Source organism: Brassica oleracea, chromosome C2, assembly GCF_000695525.1.
Source record: "Brassica oleracea var. oleracea cultivar TO1000 chromosome C2, BOL, whole genome shotgun sequence".
Lineage (NCBI taxonomy): Eukaryota > Viridiplantae > Streptophyta > Magnoliopsida > Brassicales > Brassicaceae > Brassica > Brassica oleracea.
This window is the reverse complement of record NC_027749.1, coordinates 28,938,536-28,960,348: the sequence shown is the minus strand read 5'-3', so window position 1 is coordinate 28,960,348 and position 21,813 is coordinate 28,938,536. Positions and strand designations below refer to the sequence as shown.

Below are 21,813 nucleotides of genomic sequence, written 5' to 3'. Positions count from 1 at the left end.
GCGCAGGCACAAGCGGAGGTAGTCAGACGTTCAAGCCTTACCGTCACCTGAAAACCCTAGAAGGGCACACGGCGGCGATCTCGTGCGTGAAATACTCCAACGAGGGAAACCTTCTGGCATCCGCCTCCCTGGACAAGAGCATGATTCTATGGTCCGCAACGAACTACTCCCTGATCCATCGATACGAAGGACACTCGAGTGGTGTCTCCGATCTAGCATGGTCCTCCGATTCGCACTACACCTGCTCGGCCTCCGACGACTGCACGCTTCGAATCTGGGACGCTAGGGCTCCCTACGAGTGTCTCAAGGTGCTGAGAGGCCACACCAACTTCGTCTTCTGCGTTAACTTCAACCCTCCCTCGAATCTGATCGTGTCTGGTTCGTTCGATGAGACGATTCGGATCTGGGAGGTGAAGACGGGCAGGTGCGTGCGCGTCATTAAGGAGGCTCACTCGATGCCTATTACGAGCGTGCATTTCAATCGCGACGGGTCCTTGATTGTATCGGGGAGTCACGATGGCTCCTGTAAGATATGGGATGCCAAGGAAGGGACTTGCTTGAAGACTTTGATTGATGACAAGTCTCCTGCTGTTTCTTTCGCCAAGTTCTCTCCTAATGGCAAGTTCATCCTCGTTGCCACTCTTGATAGTACTCTCGTAAGTCTCCTTCTTCTTATCAATTCAACTATGTAAAGATTCAAACTTTACTAATTATTACTCTCTTTTCCTGGACACAGAAGCTCTCTAACTATGCTACTGGGAAGTTTATAAAGGTATACACAGGACATACCAACAAAGTATTCTGCATCACATCCGCCTTTTCTGTCACCAACGGCAAGTACATTGTCAGTGGATCTGAAGACAACTGTGTCTATCTCTGGGATCTTCAGCATAAAACTATACTGCAGAGACTACAAGGCCACACTGACGCTGTCATCTCTGTCACTTGCCATCCTGTTCACAACCAGATTGCTTCTTCCGCAAATCATTTAGATAGAACCATCAGGATTTGGAAACAGGAGGATGCTTAGAAGAACATGAGTTTGATTATTAAAACAAAAACATACGAACAATGTAATTTGCCTTGTCAGATTTGATTATACACCTTCATGGTGGTCATGAAACCATACTATCACATGTTATTAATATCCACACTAATGTACTGAATCAATATCAAGTCCCCTGCTATTAGTGAATTCAAAAACTCTATAATTTCTCTCTCGGATTCAACATTCAACAGTAAGGAGGGCAACATCAAGAATGAGTTGCACAACTTGTTACGCTCAGTCCTTTACCTTCTCTACAGAGCAGTCTCGAGCTGACTGTCTTTGCAAGTATGCCCCATCACAAGTTTCCTTCATGAGGAGCTTTTGCTAATAGAGACCAATGTGCATATAATTTCATTTCTACTATTAGCCCAAACCAAAAACTAACCACAGAAAAACTTCCATAGATTCTGGATGTGCTAGACAGTTCCATATACTTAAGTTTACGAAAGCCTTGTAAAACATTTCCAAATATTATTATTTTTGGTTTTGTCAAGCACATGCACTACCAAATGAAGACATAAAGATATACGACAATAAAACTTATGGAGCCATACCCTAACAATAAATTGGGCCATTGCATCACCTAGGTTTAAAGTTTTAACCTTAGACAAGTTAAGTTGGGTTGGGACAGTTAGTCACAAAGGCTTCGATGTCGTAGTCCATTGTATATTAATTGATAAGCATTGCAACATTTTTTTGTAACCACGTGTCATCACTAAAATGATTCTTAGAATTCTTAAAGAAATATGTTGGTCTATTTAAATATATAATAATTTTTTATTAAACTAATTATAAATTTATTATTATTGTTTTCATTATTTCCTTAAATAAAAATTACAAAATTTTCTAATGTAACTAAAGTACATATATCAATTAATGATTTTGAATGATAAAAATTTGATAAAAATTAGTGTTTCTTCTATCATATTTTTTTAATTTAAAATTATTTAAATAAATCAAAAACCACATTAGCCATATAATAAAAATTTCGATTTTTCTGTATATGTTATATTTTGAATTTTTTAAAACGACTATAAATTATTAAAACTGTTAAAAATATCACGTTCAAATTTTTTGATCTATGATTTTATTTTTTAAATAAAAATATACAAATGATTACAATATCATATAAGCATAAAGTCTCATTTAATAAGTATTAAGATTAAGATATATATATATATATATATATATATATATATATCATTTTACATTAAAATATATACGATATAAAAATACATAAATATTTTAATTTTGAAATTTACTTTCAAAAATTGTTTTGAACAAATATTGACAACTTATATTTTTTTAAAAATTATAAATTACTAAACTATTAATCCCACAAATTGTTTTTGTTATTAGTTTTAATGTTTTTGCTATAAAAGAAACAAATGATAAAAAAATGGAGAATTTCATGTTTACCACTTTCATGGTATTATTATTCATCTTTACCATAACAAAAGAGACATTTTCAAAAATATATTCTTTATTAAGTGGCAAAAGACTCTGATACCATTGTTCTCTATAAATATAACAAATAATTATTTAAATAAAAACTAAAAATAAAATATTATATTTTTTAATTATACTTTTTCCAATTCAAACTTTTTTATAATTTTTTTTATTTTTTTTGGATTGTTTTTTTTTTCCAAAATTTCTTTTTGAAAATCAAAAATTATGTTTGAAGCTATTTTTTAAAATTTTATATATGTTTTTAAGTATTTATTTATATATTTATTAGAATTCAAAATTTCACATTCCAAAAACTCTATCGCACCCCTCAACTCTAAACCCTAAGTCTAGATACGCTAATCCTATGGGTATAAATGTCTTTTACTCTTCATTAAAAGTGAGAAAAATGGTTAGTGTTAACATGAAAAGTGGTACTATGAATGTGGTATTTGTGACAATTTTCCGAACTTTTTTATAAATTTTCTTTTTTTGAATTTTTTTTTGAAAATTAAAAATTATGTTTGAAACTATAGTTATATTTTCTATAATATAATTTTTAATATAATAATTAAAATATGTTGTTGTATTTTATTTTAAATAATAATATCAATATTTTGATATATTTTAATTGTAAATCTAAATATTTATTGCTATTTATTGTATTATTTTAAAGTAATGTATTATTTAAGTTTTGAAAAATAAAAAAAATACAGCATAACCAAAAACCAAAATCAAAATCTAGAAACCAAAAACCAAAAGCTGAAAACCAAAAACCAAAATCCAAAATCTAAAAACCAAAAACTAAAATCTAAAAACCAAAAAAGTAGAAAGTATTGAAACAATCATCACCTTAGTGATTTCTGTTCTTTCTCTGCCTAAACAAACCCATCTTTTTCTTCTCCGTGAAAAGACTTTGCGATGCGCGTTTCCAGGGATAGAGAGCAGTTTATCAAAGGATTTGGCCGTGGCTCTAAATGACTCTGAATCCCCACAGGTTTATACATTAACCCTTATCTCTATAATTGAGAAGCAAAGCTCGATGCTTTTGGTGTATGTGTTGAAACTTCTTCTTGTGGTACAGTGGTGGATTTTTTAAGCGAGAAGGGATCACTTTCGGGCACTAAGTGTTGTTTCCACTGAATTTCTGCTTTCTCAAGTGTAGGTGATCTGACAAGGCGAAGGTAACTAATGAATCTGACATGAGTTGTGTTCCAGAGTTTTGAATTTGGAGTTGTCGTATGAATGGCTTATGTTTCTTATTTTTCTTTGGTGGTAGCTTCATGGAGAGCTTGATGAAGAAGACAGGGGCTAAGAGTCCTTTGGTACTTTCTTATACCTTTGGTGATACTGGAAGAAGACAGATGGAGTTGGTTCAGAAGCAAGGGAAGAGAGATAGATGAGAAGCTTGATGGTGGTGGAAGAGCAGAGATGTCAAGGATGATTGTGAAGGGTTATTAGTGGTAGATTGATAGTATGTTTGATTGGTTTTGATTGTTTGTGTAAAGAAAAAAATGTTTTATGGTTTTGTAAACATGTAAATATTTATTAGTTTTTACAAATATTTGAAATATATATTACATTAAAAAATCAATTCGTAATTATTTTTAATAAATTTATGATTAATTAAAATACAAATTAATAACACAAAACGTTTGCTATCATTGTATAACAAACTGCTATAGATAAAATCAAATTAATGAGTTTTAATAACATTTATATCATGTTATTATAAATATTAACAATTGCATAGATAATAACGCTATCATTGTTTACTTAACTATAGCATACAACAGATCTGCTATCAAAAGGGTTGGACCTACTATAACGGACGTTGTTAGAGCGTTTTAGGGAACGCTATTTAAACGAACTAATAGCGTTTAATGGCCGCTATTAATACCCACATTTCCTCTAGTGAGGGAATGCATGATACATGTAGGATAAACACATATCATGTTATATGCAGATTATACTGTATTTTTTTGCCATTCAACATTTAAATTCATCACTTTATATGCAGTCCAATCTGCATGCCGATTATTATTGTAAAGAAAATTTTTGATCCGCAAAAGCCAAGAAAAAGTGCTAGAATTTATGCGGAGGGCCAATGGATGAAAATCTAAATTTTTTTTTCTTGCCACCAACTATTTTTCCATTAACTATTAATAAACAATTTACATTATTAACTCATTGTATTCACTTTTAAACTAAACAAACAAATATTTAAAAATAAAATTTAATATTTTGTTTATGAAATTATTTTTTTTCAGACGAATTCATTTTATAACATATAAATATCAAAGAAAATTACATAAAATTATATATGTTTAACGTATATGTATTTTATATATATTGTTGCAATAAATAGGCATATATGTTATTTTGTATCATCTAATTTTTTTACTTCACTAAAAATTATATATAATATTTACATTGATAAAAAGCATATATACTATAGTTCATTTTATTTTATTCTTGATAATAAGTAATATAATTTAAATAACTAATACTTGCTTATAAGTTTTTATTTTATAATATTTTATATAACTTAGTTAATGAATTCATATATCTTATTTGGTAATTTAAAATTTATTAAATATATTTTAGAACTTGTATTTTTCAGTTTAGATATTTCATTTTTATTATTTTTATTTTTATAATAAAAAAATATGATAATTTAGTATTTACATTTGTTTTGTATAGTATTGTTTAGGCATGTTTAATTATATTTATCTTTTTATAACAAACTAGGGTCGGGCCGCGCTCCTGAGGTGGTGCGCCGAGGAGAGAGGAAACATTTATATATATATATATATATAGATAGATAGATTTAGTTATATAAAGAAATTAGATTTATTAAAATCTGAGTATATATTTCTTACTCTAACTTCTAACTATAATATTTTATAACTATTAAAATAAAATAAGAAAATAGTAATATCATAAATTTATTAAATAACTATAGCACAAATATCTACCAATAAAAATTATGTTTTATTTAATTTGATGAATATAATATTAAAAATAACCTTTTAACTTAAAGCAAAAAAAAAGAAAATTATTAAAATAAATGTTTAATTTATGAATATCATATTAGTAAAATAAATTATGAATATATTATTAATTTTATTAGAAAGTCTACATATAAGTATACTAATATATTTTAATTATTCGGGTTTTTTGGTTAATTCGGTTGGATTGCGGCTTTTAAATTACATATATTCGGCTTATTCAGATTACCAAATCCAAACCTATTTTCTATTTCGGTTCAGTTCAATTTTAATTGGTTTGATTTTACTAGATTGAACATTCTTTGATGATATGTATTTGATCTGCATTTGCATTTGATTTGCATTTCAATTTGATCTGCATTTGATCTGCATTATTAGTTTGATCTTCATTTTTTTTATATGCATCCCATTCCAAGCCATTCTCTTTCTTTCTTCCGGCTCATCTGATTCTCCCTCCTCTGTTCTTCCTTTGACATTCTCTTTTTTTTTTTTACATTTTTTTCTTATACTTTCGTTTTTCCTATATTCTCTTTATTCTTATAGATTTTATCTTTAAAAACATTTCATTTTCTTTTCTTCTTTGTAATATAATTTTAGTTTTTAGTTTACTCAATTTAATAGAGAAATTAAATCCACAGTTTCATTCATTAATTTTTATTTTGAATTTTTAACAACTATCAATTCTAGTTTTTTTGGATCCCGATAAAATTGAAGATCCACTAGGAAATAAATACTATTTGATAAGTAAGTAAATAAGGTGACATAAATGTATAGAAGATTAACTCGTGATATACACCATTAACGGATAAAATATTATTTAGCATGTAATATGTTATGTTACATATCCAATATATATTAACGATTAACTCTGTAACATATAACAAACTATGTAACAACTACATGTTTTGTTAACAAACTATGTAACAACCACATTTATTATCTTGATTGGTTAAACCGAGAATAAATGAGCTGAAACTTTTTTTCACCATTTTTATTTTACTCTAATTGTGCTATAGAATCACACTCGAAGAATAGAAGCTTAAATACGGTAATGGTTAAAGGCATAGAAACCAATTATCCCTAAAATAAAATGTGGATAAAAGTGGGTCAAGTTATTTTGTATAGTTGACCCGAAATGCAATTAAACGCACACACATAACAGTAAAGTTACAGGTTTGTTTATAAATTGAGATTTGGGAGTAGTCAGTTACATGAAAATCTTTCTCTCGATTTCGAACAATCGTGAGATATGGTTGAGACGAGACGTAGCTCTTCCGCTTCCAAGCGTTTCTGCTCTTCCTCTTCATCCCCTGAACCGTCTTCTTCATCTCCACGCCCTTCCAAGCGATCTAAGGTCAAGATCGATGCGGCACTGGAACCTGTGCGTTGCTTAGCTGATTTTGTTTTTTCTTCTTGTTTTGAATCTGATAATTGGATAACCTAGGCGGCGGCGGGGTCTACTTCGGCAAGCGAGGAGAATCAAGGACCAGTTTCGGATCCTGGAGAGCCGGAGCTTGGATCCTCTGATCCGCATGCGGAGAAGACTGTTGCCACTGATGTGCCGGTGATGGAGAATTCTCCTGGAGACGACGAAGTCTTGGCAGGTTTCACGCCTTGTCTCTTTCTCTTTAAGAAAGACTTTCATTTCATTTCTAATGTGTTTGTGTATTTAGGTGAAGTGGTGGCTGAGGGTGAGAGGTCGAAGGCGGGGAAGAAGCGGCCTAACGCTCCATGGGCGAAGCTACTTTCTCAGTATCCTCAGGTGAGTCAAGTTGCATCGTGATCTGTTTTATGTCTGCAAAGTCTTGTAAGGAAATATCTTGTCGTTCAGTTCAGGCTCAACCAGTTTAGTGTATGCATATGTCCGGTTCTTTCCGACACTAGTATCTTGTGCTTGTTCTTAGCAACCAGGACTCTGTTTTTCTTTAGTTTATTACATTTCACTTATCTTTTAACTCTCCTGACTCCTGAAGTGTTTCTCTGCAATTTCAGAACCCTCACCGTATCATGAGGGGCCCTGTCTTCACTGTTGGACGCCTGGGTTGTAATTTATCTATCAAAGACCATTCCATGCCCACCACCCTGTGTGAACTGAAGCAGGCTAAGGTAAAGGACATCTTCTTGGCATTTTTTTTTACTCGAAGGACAAAGGACGGTTGCTTACTACATAATACTTTTGCAGCACGGAGCTCCATCCGTTGCCTCCCTAGAGATAACAGGGAATGGATTTCTCGTTCAGGTGAATGGCAAGTGTTACCATAAAAGTTCTTGTGTTCATCTCCGTGGTGGTGACGAGGTGATCTTCAGCGTTTCTGGGAGACATGCTTATGTATCCTTTTTGGAGTTGTCTGGAAATTAATCTATTCCCTTGTGTTATAGATATAATCTTCTGGCCATTTGTTTTCCTTTGCTTTCTACGAACTTTCCTTAACTGTTGTGTAGATATTTCAACCTCTCAAAGATGAAAATCTAGCTGCTCCTGACAAAGCTTCTTCAGTGAATTTATGTGAAGCTCGAGTTGCCCCTCTGAAAGGGGTTCATGTTGAGACAAGAGCAGGAGACTCCTCAGCTGGTGATGGGGCCTCTATATTGGCATCTCTTTCAAAGTACCGTAACTTACGTCTTCTACCACCAATTGCTAAATCTGCCAAAAGGCAGCAAAATCCGGAGGTTCCTGTGATACCTTCCAGCTGCAATGATTGCATTTCAGATACTGACATGAACGATGCTGATAGTGACAATGATGATGCTGCTATTGCTTCTGTGGAGAAAGCTGCTGCTTCAACCTCTGACACTGCCAGTGAGAATCTTAATGCCGATGGCAGTGGATTGGATCCTTTTCAAGAAGCCGATGGTGGAAACACTCCTGCTTCTGGTTATGAAGTTAGATCGGTCTTGGATATAAGGGGCATCTCTAAGTTGCTGGATGAACGGAGGGAAGTGAGTGAATCCCTTAGAGACTCTTACCTTTCATCTACTATATCGACTAGACGCCAAGCGTTTAAGGATAGTCTGCGAGGAGGAGTACTCAAGGCTCAAGACATAGAGGTTTCTTTGGAGAAGTTCCCATATTTTCTGAGGTCTGGCTGCTATATATTATGTTAGATTTCTACCTTACATCTGGATTTGATGGTTTGATAATTAATTGCTAAAAGAAATTTTGAATTCTCACAGTGCTACAACGAAGGATGTTTTGATAGCATCGATGTATGTCCATATGAAAGGTGGAAGCAAGTTCTCAAAGTATGCATCAGACTTGCCTACAACGTGTCCCCGTATCTTGCTCTCTGGACCAGCAGGTATGAGGTTTTACTATAATTTGCTGTCTCCATTTCTGTAGCCAAGTTTACCTTAGTATATATGAGGACTGACATACCTTTTTTCTAACCAAATTTTACCATATGAAATATATTTAGGCTCTGATATATATCAGGAAATCTTGGCAAAGGCGCTTGCAAAACATTTTGGGGCCAAAGTGATGATCGTTGACTCACTATTGTTACCTGGGGTGATCTTCTTTCCCCACCTTAATTTATCTTTTTTGCTAGCATTTCGATGTTGTTTTATTTATTAAAACAGTTTATTTTTGTCTCGAGCAAGTGGGTATTAAGCTTAGATGCTATAGCTGTCACAGTGTCCAAGCTCTTTTTATAATTAGTAGTTTGGTCGGTTGATTTTTTATTGTTTCAATGGCTTCAGGGATCACCAGCCAGGGAAGCTGAATCTTCTAAAGAAAGTGCTAGGCGTGAAAGGCTCTCTATGCTTGCAAAACGAGCTGTTCAGGCTGCACAAGCATTGCAGCATAAGAAACCAACTTCAAGTGTTGACGCTGATATAACAGGTGGATCAACATTAAGTTCTCAGGCTTTGCCAAAGCAAGAAGTGTCAACAGCAACTTCTAAAAGTTACACCTTTAAAGCAGGTATGATAGTTTCAGTGATTTGATTGTTCACTTTCTTTGCTGTACTGAACAAGTACTTTTATCATTTTTAGGTGACAGAGTAAAGTTTCTAGGTCCGCCATCTTCTGCGGTTTCTTCTCTTCAAGGCTCACCACTTAGGTATTGCTATTCTTTAAGTTTTTACATCTGCTGTATTCAAAATTCAGCTCTAACGCTTCTCCTACTATTTGCTTATAGGGGACCGACCATTGGTTTCCATGGAAAAGTAGTCCTTGCATTTGAAGACAACTGTTCATCAAAAATTGGGATTAGATTCGAAAGACCTGTGCCAGATGGCAATGATCTTGGTGGCCTCTGCGAAGAAGACCACGGTTTCTTTTGTGCTGGTAATTGGCGGATTTTTAAACTTTGGCTCAGTTAAAATATACTCCATTATTTTACTAATATCGTTCTGTGTGTGCAGCTAGCTCACTTCGGTTAGATGGTTCTTCTGGTGATGATGCTGACAGACTTGCCGTTAATGAAATCTTTGAGGTACAATTTACTCTATAAGTAACGGGAGAGTACTATTTAATCAGTCCTTTTAGGTATATGATTGTTAACCCTTTTGACTCGTACCATAGGTCGCACTTAGTGAGGGTGAAGGAGGGTCACTAATATTGTTCCTGAAAGATATTGAGAAATCGCTGGTGGGGAATAATGACGTATATGCAACCTTGAAGAGCAAGCTCGAGAATTTACCGGAAAATATTGTTGTCATGGCCTCACAAACCCAGTTGGACAGCCGAAAAGAGAAAGTAGGAAACGTGTTTAATCTTATATTTTTCTCTTTTGGTGCCTATAGGCCATTTAAACTGTCTTTATTTGTATAGTTGATTGTAGTTTTGATGGTTCTTTTTCAGTCCCATCCTGGAGGTTTCTTGTATACTAAGTTCGGCTGCAACCAGACGGCGTTACTAGATCTTGCATTTCCGGTATGATGACCTAACTTGTCTTTGTTTATTTTCCACTTTTGAAATTGCAGTTCATTTTTTTAGAGATGTTGAAAGTGATTTTTTCGTATCATCTGCAGGATATTGGTAAACTGCACGAAAAGAGCAAGGAAGCATCTAAATCAGTGAAACAAATAACCCGCCTGTTTCCTAACAAAGTCGCCATCCAGTTACCTCAGGTCGAGACCTTCATTCATTTCTTCCTGTATGGGTACATTTGTTATTTTCTTAATTTCACTTTCTTATGCTCGTAAGACATAATAGGATGAAGCTTTGCTCTTGGACTGGAAGGAGAAACTGGACCGTGATACAGAGCTTTTGAAGGTTCAGGCTAATATAACCAGCATCCTTGGAGTGAGCACCTTATCAAGTCCTTGAGCTATCTAAAACGTTCCTGTTTTCTCTTTTCTTTGGCTTATGTCTTTGTTAATATATATATATGCCTACAGATCCTCTCCAAAAACCGTCTGGACTGCCCTGACCTTGAAACCTTGTGCATCAAAGATCAAAGTCTTCTTCCTGAAAGTGGGCTTCTGTCACTTGTGTTATTTTATTGTGTTCTTTCTGCTTTGATGTGCCGTTTGGGTGATTAATCAATTATTGTATATTTTCTAGGTGTTGAGAAAGTGGTTGGCTGGGCTTTTAGCCACCATCTTATGAACTGTTCAGAACCTACAATCAAAGACAACAAGCTTGTTATCTCAGCAGAAAGGTAAGCTTTCTTATATATTCTAAAATATTGTAAGCTAAAATACAGCGTAAATTTGAAAATAGCACTTTGGCATATGTTGTAGCATTACATATGGCCTGCAGATGTTACATGGGGTTCAGAACGAAAACAAGAGTCTAAAGAAATTCCTCAAGGTAAATATATTCTTAACTTTATATCTTTCTTTCTTAGGTATTTGGTAAGTTTCGGATCTTAGAGTTGCTTTGCTATGCTGTTTCAGGATGTTGTTACTGAGAACGAATTTGAGAAAAAACTCCTATCAGATGTCATTCCCCCCAGCGATATAGGTGTTTCGTTTGATGATATTGGGGCTCTAGAGAATGTGAAAGACGCATTGAAAGAGTTGGTGATGCTTCCTCTTCAAAGACCCGAATTATTTGGCAAAGGCCAGCTAACGAAGGTACCCTTCCATCGCTCTAAGTTCTCAGATCTGTTTGTTTCTCTCTCTTTGCTGGACATCAAATATGTAGATTGTGTTTTACTGCAGCCTACAAAAGGTATTCTGTTGTTTGGACCTCCTGGTACAGGGAAGACGATGCTGGCAAAGGCAGTAGCAACTGAAGCTGGCGCAAACTTCATCAATATCTCGATGTCCAGCATTACTTCAAAGGTTTTCCTCCCACAGAGATCTGAATTTTTGTCTATGTTTTCTTTTTAAAAGATTGTATTTTGACCATCTAATATGAATGCTTTGCAGTGGTTTGGTGAGGGAGAGAAGTATGTCAAAGCTGTCTTCTCGTTAGCGAGCAAGATCGCGCCAAGTGTCATTTTTGTTGATGAGGTATGTATGTGAACTATGATGAGATTAGAAAGCGTTCCCTGTTTTTCCTCTCCTTTGAATCGAATCTTTTATGCACTTTCTCGATCTGATGATTGCCGAACAAAATATTATATAGGTTGACAGCATGTTGGGAAGACGTGAGAATCCAGGGGAACATGAAGCTATGCGTAAGATGAAGAACGAATTCATGGTAAACTGGGACGGTTTAAGAACAAAGGATAGAGAACGAGTTCTGGTTCTCGCTGCTACCAACAGACCATTTGACCTGGACGAAGCAGTTATCAGACGGCTTCCGCGGAGGTAAACCAACCAACCAACCAACATTAATTAGTCTATACACTCTGTCTCTTAATGAACAATATTCCTCATGTTGTAACTATTGATGAGTATCCGATGCATGCTTCTGTGTAGATTGATGGTTAATCTTCCAGACGCGACGAACAGATCAAAGATCTTGAGCGTTATTCTATCTAAAGAAGAAATGGCACCAGATGTTGATTTAGAAGCGATTGCAAATATGACAGATGGGTACTCAGGAAGTGACTTAAAGGTCTCTACTTTGTTCCTCTCTCCTTGAATCTCAGTCTCTTTGCTCTGTAAAAGCTTACTTACATTCTCTCATTTGGTTGCAGAACCTTTGTGTAACTGCGGCACATCTTCCAATTCGAGAAATACTGGAGAAAGAAAAGAAGGTTTGGTTTCCAACTTAGTGCATTTACTTACAGAACTCTCATCCTTGTCTTATATGCTGAGTTTTGGTTGCAGGAAAAAACTGCAGCTGAGGCTGAAAACCGTCCAAAGCCTTCATTGTATAGATGCACAGACATTCGTCCACTGACAATGAATGATTTCAAGGCTGCCCATGAACAGGTAGTTGAGTTGTGTTTATATAATATAAAAGAATGGGTCTAAATGATGTCAAATATAGGTATGTGCGAGTGTGTCTACAGACTCATCAAACACGAACGAGCTTCAGCAATGGAACGAGCTGTATGGAGAAGGAGGATCAAGGAAGAAGACTTCCTTGAGCTACTTCATGTAGTAGAAGAGATATTTGTTCGTTTTCTAAATCTCATTTTGGTTATTTAAGATTTGTGTGTACAGAGAGAGAGAGAGAGAGAGAGAGAGAGAGAGAGAGAGAGAGAGAGAGAGAGAGAGAGAGAGAGAGAGAGAGAGAGGGTGTGTGTTGTTCGGTTTATTGTCTAATTCAGTTTCCTTTCTCTTAACATAAGAAGAAAAAAAAACATTCGCTGTATAATAATCTAATACATGCGCATGTATATAATATAGAGAAGTTTCGGATCTTTTAAAGTTAAGGACGTGACTCTAAAACCCTGATTGTGCGCGGCTTTGATGATGATTTTTATCTGTTGGCCTAAAGCGATTATTTTTGTGAGGTCTGGATTAATGCCTGAACGTGTATCATGGTTGATATCTAAGAAATCTCGTAACAAAAACATGCTTGTAGCCTTGTACATCGGATTGGGGGACCAAGAGTCAACTTGAGTATACTTTCCACACAGATATATGCGTATTAAGCAAAACCTGCAGCAGCAACATCTTTACTTTCAATCTTCCTCTTTGATAGAACAAAGTAATATCATCAGAGAGAGAGACGCTTTGCTAACTGTTATTGAACCCCCATCCTTGTGTAAGAATGCGTCTAGCAATAACTTATTTTCTTCTTTCGCGTTGCTGGCTAATGGCCATATCTTGGTACAATATTATCACAAACAGAGCCCGCTCAATAATTTTTGAGGTCATTGACAAAAAATAAATAATGGGGTCTTTTAGTAAAACTTTTAAGAATTTTTAGCCGGATATAAATATTTAGAGAAATTTCGGAGGATAACATTTTTAAGTTTTTGTCACAAAAATAGCTTTCAATCAAAAAATGATCAAAATAAGTTTTATTAAAGAGTAAAAATATATTTATACCTAGGGTTAACTAATCTACACTTAGGGTTTATAGTTAAGAAATAGAATTTTGAGAATAAGATTTCAAATTTTTAAAAATAAATATTAAAATTTTCAAAATAAAAAGAAACTATCTTGGTTATTTTTTTTATTGAATGCTATTTTTGTGACAAAAACTTAAAAATGGCTATTTGAAAGAATTGCACTAAATTTTAATATATGCACTATTTAAAATATTTGTTTATTTTGCATGAAACTTTTTAAGAATAAATTAATGTTTTGTTATATAAACGTTAATTTAGTTAAATAGATTTATAACTAAATTGTATTTATTTATTAAAAAAAATAATTCACAAAACAAAATGCTTTCTGTTTAGAACTCCTGGTGACTCGGTGGTAGGTAACCTTGCCACACAGAACCATATAAGTTTTAAGTATATCGCGCACTTACACAAAAAGGTAAAGTATCTGTTTTATCAAAGTTAAAGAAAAAAAAGAAGTAGCTGTATTACTATTATGTATACGCAGTCATTTTAGGTACAAAGAGAAGAGATTTTAGGGAAATCTAAGGAAGAAGAAACCCGAATTGCCCCTAAAACCTAAATTAAGTTAATCTATTACGCGGCCCTTCCGAATACTAGTAACTAAGCCCAATGGTCTTAACCGTTAATAAAATGCAATGGGTTGACAAATTAAAGAAAATTAAAAACGCAAATCGCGTCCACGCCGCAAATCCCCAAACGCTAAGACACTTAATTTTGGCGGCAAAATACAGACCTAGGGCTTTCACTCACTCTCTCTCGCTCAGCTTAGGGTGAGTTGATTTTGAAGAGGGTTTAATCGATTGTAATTTAGGGTTTAAAAAATGGAAGGAGATTCGTCTCCGTTGATAAGACCCATCAACAGAGCCGTCGTTCACAGAATCTGCGCGGGACAAGTCATCTTGGACCTCTCCTCCGCCATCAAGGAGCTTGTGGAGAACAGTCTCGACGCCGGAGCCACCAGCATAGAAATCAACCTCCGTGACTACGGCGAAGACTACTTCCAAGTCATCGACAACGGCTGCGGCATTTCCCCATCCAATTTCAAGGTTACAATCTCCGACGAATTGCTAAAAAAATTGAACCCTATGTATACTCAGTTTCCTGATTCTTCCTGCCTCAGGTTCTCGCGCTTAAGCACCATACTTCGAAGTTGGAGGATTTCACAGATCTTCAGAGTTTGACTACGTTTGGTTTCAGAGGAGAAGCTCTGAGCTCTCTATGTGCCTTGGGGAATCTCACGGTGGAGACGAGAACAAAGAACGAGCAAGTTGCTACGCTCTTGACCTTTGATCATTCCGGTTTGTTGGTTGCTGAGAAGAAGTCTGCACGCCAAATTGGTACCACTGTCACTGTGAGGAAGTTGTTCTCTAATTTACCTGTTCGAAGCAAAGAGTTTAAACGCAATATACGCAAAGAGTATGGGAAGCTTGTTTCTTTATTGAATGTGAGTTTCTATACTGATTACTTTCATATATGACTTGTTGTTTGGCTTATTAGACCTGTTATAGTTTCTGCGGCTTGATCTTCTCTCTTTAATGTGGATGATTACTCAATTTTAATTGCATCATTCTTGTAAACACACAAGTTTTCAGGATCCTGTCAAGTAGATTTTACTATGTAGCCTTTTTAAGCTCAGTTTCGTATCCTATAATCAGCTTTTCTTTTGCTGATTATTAGTTAGTTAGTTTTAATGTTTTTGAACTCTCTCTCGTCCTTATTTTAAAACTAACTAATGCTGATTACACATTAGAATCAGCTTTTCTTTTGCTGATTATGTATTTACTTCTGCTGACTCTCTTCTTCAGCGATGACCATTGACTTCTTCAATAATTTTGCTTTGTGCAGGCATATGCACTTATTGGGAAAGGAGTGCGGTTTGTCTGCTCTAACACGACTGAGAAAACCCCAAAGTCTGTTGTTCTGAGCACACAAGGGAAGGGTTCACTCAAAGATAATATCATTACAGTATTTGGCATCAGCACCTTCACAAGTCTACAGCCTGTAAGTATATGTATATCAGATGACTGTAGAGTCGAAGGGTTTCTTTCCAAGCCTGGACAAGGTACTGGACGCAACTTGGCAGATCGACAGTATTTCTTTATAAATGGTCGACCTGTAGATATGCCGAAAGTCAGCAAGTTGGTGAATGAGCTTTACAAAGATACAAGTTCTCGGAAATACCCAGTTGCCATTCTTGATTTTGTTTTACCTGGTGGAGCATGTGATTTGAATGTCACGCCCGATAAAAGAAAGGTCTTCTTTTTTGACGAGGCTTCTGTTATGGCTTCTCTGAAGGAAGGTCTGAACGAGATATATTCCTCTAGTAATGCGTCTTATACAGTTAATAGGCTCGAGGATAATTCCGTGCGACCAGATAAGGCTGGAGTTTCATCTCTTCAGGAGAAATCAAATCTCCTTTCAAAAGGTATCGTGCTGGCTGTCAGTTCTAAAACCAGAGATGGGAAAGCTATTGAAAAGGAAATATCTTCCTCGAGGGAGGCTGAGCTGGATAATAGTTCAACACTGAAGGTTTTCAAATTTGATATTAAGACACGTGGGACTAAGCAAGGGAAAGGTTCTTTATCAGTCCATGATGAGTCCCTATCTGTAACTCACCTTAACAAGACAGCTAGCAAAGGTTTGCCTGACGTCAATGTGATTGAGAAAGTTACGGATGGAAGTAAAGACTTAAACAATCGCGCTAGCTTTGCACAGTCAACTCTGAATACTTTTGTTACTGTGGGAAAAAGAAAACATGAAAGCATAAGCACCCTCCTCTCTGAAACACCTGTCCTCAGAAACCCCCCTCCTGGTTGTCGTGTGGAGAAAGGCAAATTTGAAGTCCGTGCTTTGTCTGCAAGATGTACGATGGAAGGTGATCAAGTTGGTGGTATGGCCGTCTCGAAGCAAGATGTGACGCCAAATGAGGTGGACTCTGAAATAGCAAATTTGACATCTCCTAGAACCCATACTGACAATGTAGAAAGACACAAAAGAGTAAGTACGCTTTTGTAGTAAAATATATGTCTTAGTATGTTGCTGATTATTTATGCTACTCTTACCATTGTTTCATCAACAGGAGCACGAGAAACCATTATGTTCTGAAGAACCAACATCAGAAAACACACGCACCGAGGGAGATACGGAAAAGATTTTGGAGAACGATTCACATTGCAGTCAGCCACTGCGACCTGTTGCCACAGTGCTGGACTCCTCAGCTCATTCAGCCTGTCCAAAAATGTTTTCAACATTAAAATTTAGTTTCCAAAACCTAAGGAAGAGGAGGTTAGAAAGGCTGTCAAGATTACAGTCCACATGTTATGTATCTAAAAGTTTGAACACGCCAAGGCCTAAAAAGTAAGATTTATTTGCTTCTTCTTTTGTTTGCCTAACTGCAGTCAGGGGACTATGATGCTTTTAAATGGTAAGTTACAGGTGCTTTGCCGCTGCAACATTAGAGTTATCTCAACCGGATGATGAGGAGCGAAAAGCAAGAGCTTTAGCTGCAGCTACTTCCGAGCTGGAAAGGCTTTTCCGAAAAGAAGATTTCAGAAGAATGCAGGTTCCTATCTTATTTGTTGGAAATAAATTATTAAATGGTTGATGAGCGTTCGCCTATTTCAAAACGATTCTGTGTTTTTTATTTATTTCGTTCTGCTCTATCCTAGCTTCTGTGGAGAAAGATTTATCTGTTTGCGCTGTGTGATAGGTACTCGGACAATTCAATCTTGGTTTTATCATTGCAAAATTGGATCGAGATCTGTTCATTGTGGATCAGGTGTGTCTTCTTATATGCATGCTTTCAGTCCCTTTTCCTCCTTCGGTTTTTTTTGTTTTTTTTTGGTTGAGCTATGGAAAATGGAAGCTTTCGTTTCAGAATTTGGTCCTATGTGCATGGATGGACAAAAGACTATTTATTGTTTTTTATTTTATGTGCAGCATGCTGCCGATGAGAAATTCAACTTCGAACACTTGGCAAGATCAACTGTCATGAACCAGCAACCCTTACTCCAGTGAGTTGCTTTGTGATCTCAGTTTAGATGATTGATTCCATTTCAGTGCTTTCACCTTCACATGTTGCTGAGAGATAGTTGAATCAGTTGCTGTATCTCTGCCCCTACTATTCTTGTCACTCGTATATCTATTCACTTTTTTCTCCAAAACCAGGCCTTTGACTTTGGAGCTCTCTGCAGAAGAAGAAGTTACAATATTAATGCACATGGATGTAATCAGGTGAAAGATCACAGCGTTATTTAGCAAAATGTTCTTATTTTCAACATGGGTTTAGAGATTTAATAATTCTCCAACTACACTACTTTCTAGGGAGAACGGGTTTCTTCTTGATGAGAATCCGAGTGCTCCTCCAGGACGACACTTCAGACTGAGAGCGGTTCCCTATAGCAAGAAAATCACTTTCGGGGTCGAAGGTACCTTTTTTTGTCTTACTTCTGTTGTTGCATCACATGTTCTTCTTGTTTACATATTATATTGCATTGGGCAGATCTTAAAGACCTAATATCAACTCTTGGAGATAACCACGGAGAATGTTCGGTTATAAGTAGTTACAGAACCAGCAAAACAGATTCGGTTTGTCCATCAAGAGTCCGTGCAATGCTAGCATCAAGAGCATGCAGATCGTCTGTGATGATCGGAGATCCACTCAGAAAAAACGAAATGCAGAAGGTAAACCAATCCCCCCCCTTCTTCTTTAGTAGCTGATGAAGGAATCAGTCTCTACACAGAAGTGGACCTTCACCATTCTTCTACATATGTTAGATGTCTCAAACTCATAGTTTCAGAAACTGATTTTACTTTCCGGACATCTTATAATAAAAATCCAATGCTTTTTTGGTCTTTTGTGCAGATAGTAGAACACTTGGCAGATCTGGAATCTCCTTGGAACTGTCCGCACGGACGACCAACGATGCGTCATCTTGTCGATTTGACAAGTTTGCTCACATTACCTGACGACGACAATGATGATGGTGCAGCCATTTCATTGTCATGAGTCTTGGCCAGTGGTCGGTCATAACAAGTCAATTATTAACTACAGTTGGTCAATGTAAAATGCTATTCTAGTATATTAATTTCTTGGTCGGGGATCAGAAGTGGTCAAATTTACTTTCTACAGTTAGCTATGTATAACTTTGTAATTTTCAAAATCAAGTTTTACAATACCATAAACTCCTCCATTCACTCATAAAAAAAAGAAAGATGCTTCTGCAAATCAAATCAATTCAAATAAATTTGATTTATTATATGATGTCCGGAAAGTAAAATCAGTTCAAATAAATTTGAATAATATTGGGTTTGATTTGAAGATAACTGGAAATTTTGATAAAGTAGGTCAGTGTGCTTCAGAATTGAGTCTGCTTAAACCCTAAATTGAAACCGTTCATCTTAACCATTAAAACATTTGAAAAGCCTTACTTTTTAATCTTTAACCGTTGATTCGTCGGGACGCACGTAATGTTAAGTAGACTAGCTCGTGCAGGATAATAACTTCCAGCACTATAACACAATGTATGTGGGGAAACTAAAAGAGAGAGTCCTCCTCTGCGGATCAAAAATCTAATCTTTGCGTCACCGTTTCAGTTCTTCTCTCTTTCTCTAGGGTTCTTCTTCTTCTTCTTCTACAAGCTTCATCCACTAAACATGAGGTAAATAGTAATCCTTTTCTATGATTATTATCATCTCTTGGATCTCCGCCTCACTCTTCTATCTGATGAATCCTCTGCGTTTACATTTTTCTTCATGGGTTTGTCTTGTTTCTCTATATTATCGATGGATTTAAAAGCTACGCTTTCATTGGGTTCCTGAGAAATAGAGAATAAAATTAGGGTTTAGGGTTTATTGTGTTGGGTCCGGAAGCTCTCTTTACATTAATTGTTTTGGCTTCAGTTTCTTCTTGCTTAAGCCTGAATCTTAGATCTGTTGAATTTAGGGTTTAATGAAGTTTCAGTTTAGGGTATAGAATCAAATGACAGTTACTTACCTGTGTACATATGTTTGGTTGATTGGTTTTTTAATGTATTTTTTACAGTCGTCATCCCGAAGTGAAGTGGGCAGAGACCACTGACAAGATTTTCCTCACCGTAGTGTTAGCTGATTCCAAGGAGACTAAAGTTAATCTCCTCCCAGAAGGAGTCTTTGATTTCTCTGCAAAAGCTGGTCCTGAAAACCACGTTTATGAGCTTAAACTCGAGCTTCACGATAAAGTCAACGTGGATGTGAGATTCGTACACTAACCTGATTGTATACTCCACCCATCTGTTGCATGTAAGGCTCTAAAACCTTTTCTTCTTGTTTCAGGAAAGCAAAATCAACATTGGAGTGAGAAGCATATTCTGCATAATAGAGAAGGCAGAGCCGGAAAGGTGGAACAAGCTAATCCGTGGAGGGAAAGCGCCACACTATGTCAAGATTGATTGGGACAAGTGGGTGGATGAGGACGATGAAGGCAGTGCTGGTTAGCATTCTTTTTAATGATTCCATGTGTACGCTCTTTGCACTTTATGTAAACATCTGGAGGTGTTTTGGTTTAGGTGCTGGAGATATGGATATGGGAGGAATGGGTGGAATGGATTTCTCGGTTTGTCTCTAGCTTTTGATGTTCTCTTAGCTTAATATATATCTAGCTTTGACAAGTGACTTCATGGTTGATTCTTGCTTCTTGCAGAGCTTGGCCGGAATGGGTGGAATGCCCGGTATGGGTGGAATGCCCGGACTTGGAGGACTTGGCGGTATGGGTGGACTTGAAGGACTTGGCGGCATGGGAGGCATGGGAGACATGGAAGAGTTTGAAGACAGTGATGATGAAGGTAAGGGTTTTCAAAGATCTTATTAGTTTATGTTTGGTAACGTCTTCTTGATGAACTGAGAGTGAATACCTGTTATTCAAGTACTCAGTATTGCATGTGCGATGATGTTAAGTAGTCTCGGAAAAAAAAAACTCAGACGTTGGTGCATCTTTGATGAAATGTGTTATTTTTCAATTGCAGAAGAAACAGCAAAATCAGGAGACAAGAAAGATGAAGCTGTTAAGGAGGAAGCGAAACCAGTAGATGTTAAGTGAAGAAGACAGTGTTCCTTCCAGAGATGATTACTTTCAAAGTTTATTAGCTAAGGGTTTACTATTAGCTTCTTAAGTTTATCAAACCGTCTGATTTACTTCCTCCTTTTAAAATGTTGTTACTCTTGTTTTGCTTTTATGGATTTGGTTACAGTTTTTAAGTATCTTTTCATTTTTGGCATTGACTTTGAGTTTGCTAGGAAGCTTTTTCCTATGTCCATCAAAACAAAAGCGGACATATACAAACAGCCCGAAACATTCATTTGTTACCAGCATGTTAAATATGGCCTACCATAAGTTATTACGGCGAACAAGGAACAACTGCTTGTTCGTTTGAATTTAACTCTACAGTAGTTGTAACTCCGAGGGTCTCAGTTTGCTTTTTTGTGTTTATTGTCCTGCGATTAATTGGTTGTAAAAGTCGTTAAGTCGCAATTTAGACAATTCAAGTTTAAAATGTCTGCGACTGGTAATTTTACAAGGTATCGACCAATTTAATTGCATGTTGCACACATACATGGTTGCAGTCAATATATTTTAGACTATATATAGATGTTTAATACGCAACACAAGCGGGAAAATGGGCATTTAATTCCCGAAGTATTTGAAATCGGCAGTTTTAATACTCAAGTATTGCTTGCGCATACTTATTCCCCAACGAATAGTTGCCTGCGCAAAATTGAGAACAAAATAGTCAACCGTTAACTGATGAACGGAAAAATAACGGTTTCCGTCAACTTTTTAACGGTGGAATATTTTAATCATGATTTTGCGCAGTCAATGATTAGTTGAGGAACAAATATGCGCATATAATACTTGAGTATTTAATTTGCCGATTAAAAATACTTAAGGAATTAAAAACAACACTCTT

At 36.0% G+C, this 21,813-nt stretch overlaps 4 protein-coding genes and 1 long non-coding RNA gene across 10 annotated transcripts in view; all 5 read left to right on the top strand.

Annotated features, from left to right (window-relative positions):
- The window catches only part of LOC106319540 (COMPASS-like H3K4 histone methylase component WDR5B), a 4,480-nt gene extending 3,285 nt beyond the window's left edge, over positions 1-1,195 (top strand). Inside the window, exons 2-3 of one of the 2 annotated variants that reach the window (XM_013757907.1) lie at positions 19-656; positions 737-1,195. In XM_013757907.1, the coding sequence (XP_013613361.1) occupies positions 19-656; positions 737-1,030 (932 nt within the window). In that variant the 3' untranslated portion in view covers positions 1,031-1,195. Of the gene's footprint in view, positions 1-6; positions 657-736 lie in introns of both variants that reach the window. The other variant, XM_013757906.1, reaches the window with a different exon arrangement.
- A 2,135-nt stretch (positions 1,196-3,330) lies between these two features.
- Positions 3,331-3,996, top strand: LOC106326198. The gene is made up of 3 exons (XR_001267170.1): positions 3,331-3,491; positions 3,579-3,678; positions 3,774-3,996. It is a non-coding gene; the product is annotated as an uncharacterized LOC106326198 (long non-coding RNA).
- Positions 3,997-6,669: 2,673 nt separating this feature from the next.
- Positions 6,670-13,225, top strand: LOC106327473. 2 transcript variants are annotated; one of them, XM_013765631.1, is made up of 27 exons: positions 6,670-6,886; positions 6,950-7,109; positions 7,179-7,267; positions 7,498-7,611; positions 7,688-7,834; positions 7,948-8,585; positions 8,680-8,804; positions 8,922-9,013; positions 9,205-9,427; positions 9,499-9,565; positions 9,644-9,792; positions 9,870-9,940; positions 10,030-10,203; positions 10,309-10,380; positions 10,479-10,577; positions 10,663-10,752; positions 10,848-10,923; positions 11,014-11,110; positions 11,193-11,262; positions 11,349-11,528; positions 11,616-11,738; positions 11,826-11,909; positions 12,025-12,209; positions 12,321-12,459; positions 12,542-12,601; positions 12,675-12,779; positions 12,838-13,225. In XM_013765631.1, the coding sequence occupies exons 1-27, from the start codon at positions 6,755-6,757 to the stop codon at positions 12,949-12,951; spliced, it is 3,675 nt and encodes a 1,224-aa protein (XP_013621085.1). In that variant the 5' UTR covers positions 6,670-6,754; the 3' UTR covers positions 12,952-13,225. The 2 variants fall into 2 exon arrangements, with proteins under 2 accessions (XP_013621085.1, XP_013621086.1); XM_013765632.1 differs by having other exon boundaries at positions 6,675-6,859; positions 12,838-13,213.
- Positions 13,226-14,605: 1,380 nt separating this feature from the next.
- LOC106327885 (DNA mismatch repair protein PMS1) lies at positions 14,606-19,069 on the top strand. Of its 4 annotated transcripts, none has more exons than XM_013766187.1 (11): positions 14,606-14,916; positions 14,991-15,314; positions 15,716-16,867; positions 16,950-17,227; positions 17,306-17,432; positions 17,580-17,648; positions 17,810-17,883; positions 18,038-18,103; positions 18,194-18,297; positions 18,372-18,553; positions 18,735-19,069. In XM_013766187.1, the coding sequence occupies exons 1-11, from the start codon at positions 14,692-14,694 to the stop codon at positions 18,876-18,878; spliced, it is 2,745 nt and encodes a 914-aa protein (XP_013621641.1). In that variant the 5' UTR covers positions 14,606-14,691; the 3' UTR covers positions 18,879-19,069. The 4 variants fall into 4 exon arrangements, with proteins under 4 accessions (XP_013621641.1, XP_013621639.1, XP_013621640.1 ...); XM_013766185.1 differs by having other exon boundaries at positions 17,300-17,432; XM_013766186.1 differs by having other exon boundaries at positions 16,947-17,227.
- Positions 19,070-19,405: 336 nt separating this feature from the next.
- Positions 19,406-21,123, top strand: LOC106324682 (uncharacterized protein OsI_027940-like). Its single transcript, XM_013762642.1, has 6 exons — positions 19,406-19,530; positions 19,914-20,100; positions 20,183-20,339; positions 20,416-20,462; positions 20,550-20,691; positions 20,872-21,123. Exons 1-6 carry the CDS (start codon positions 19,526-19,528, stop codon positions 20,943-20,945), a joined length of 612 nt encoding a protein of 203 aa, XP_013618096.1. The 5' UTR covers positions 19,406-19,525; the 3' UTR covers positions 20,946-21,123.
- Positions 21,124-21,813: the final 690 nt, after the last annotated feature.

Coding starts and splice junctions, on each gene's coding strand:
- LOC106327885 (XM_013766184.1), top strand. CDS start 14,692: ATGGAAGGAGATTCGTCTCCGTTGATAAGACCCATCAACAGAGCCGTC. Junction 14,917..14,990: donor TTTCCCCATCCAATTTCAAG/GTTACAATCTCC, acceptor TTCCTGCCTCAG/GTTCTCGCGCTTAAGCACCA. Junction 17,228..17,299: donor AACACGCCAAGGCCTAAAAA/GTAAGATTTATT, acceptor TTAAATGGTAAG/TTACAGGTGCTTTGCCGCTG.
- LOC106327473 (XM_013765631.1), top strand. CDS start 6,755: ATGGTTGAGACGAGACGTAGCTCTTCCGCTTCCAAGCGTTTCTGCTCT. Junction 8,586..8,679: donor AAGTTCCCATATTTTCTGAG/GTCTGGCTGCTA, acceptor GAATTCTCACAG/TGCTACAACGAAGGATGTTT. Junction 11,111..11,192: donor CTTGTTATCTCAGCAGAAAG/GTAAGCTTTCTT, acceptor CATATGTTGTAG/CATTACATATGGCCTGCAGA.
- LOC106324682 (XM_013762642.1), top strand. Junction 20,340..20,415: donor GGACGATGAAGGCAGTGCTG/GTTAGCATTCTT, acceptor GTTTTGGTTTAG/GTGCTGGAGATATGGATATG. Junction 20,692..20,871: donor TGAAGACAGTGATGATGAAG/GTAAGGGTTTTC, acceptor TTTCAATTGCAG/AAGAAACAGCAAAATCAGGA.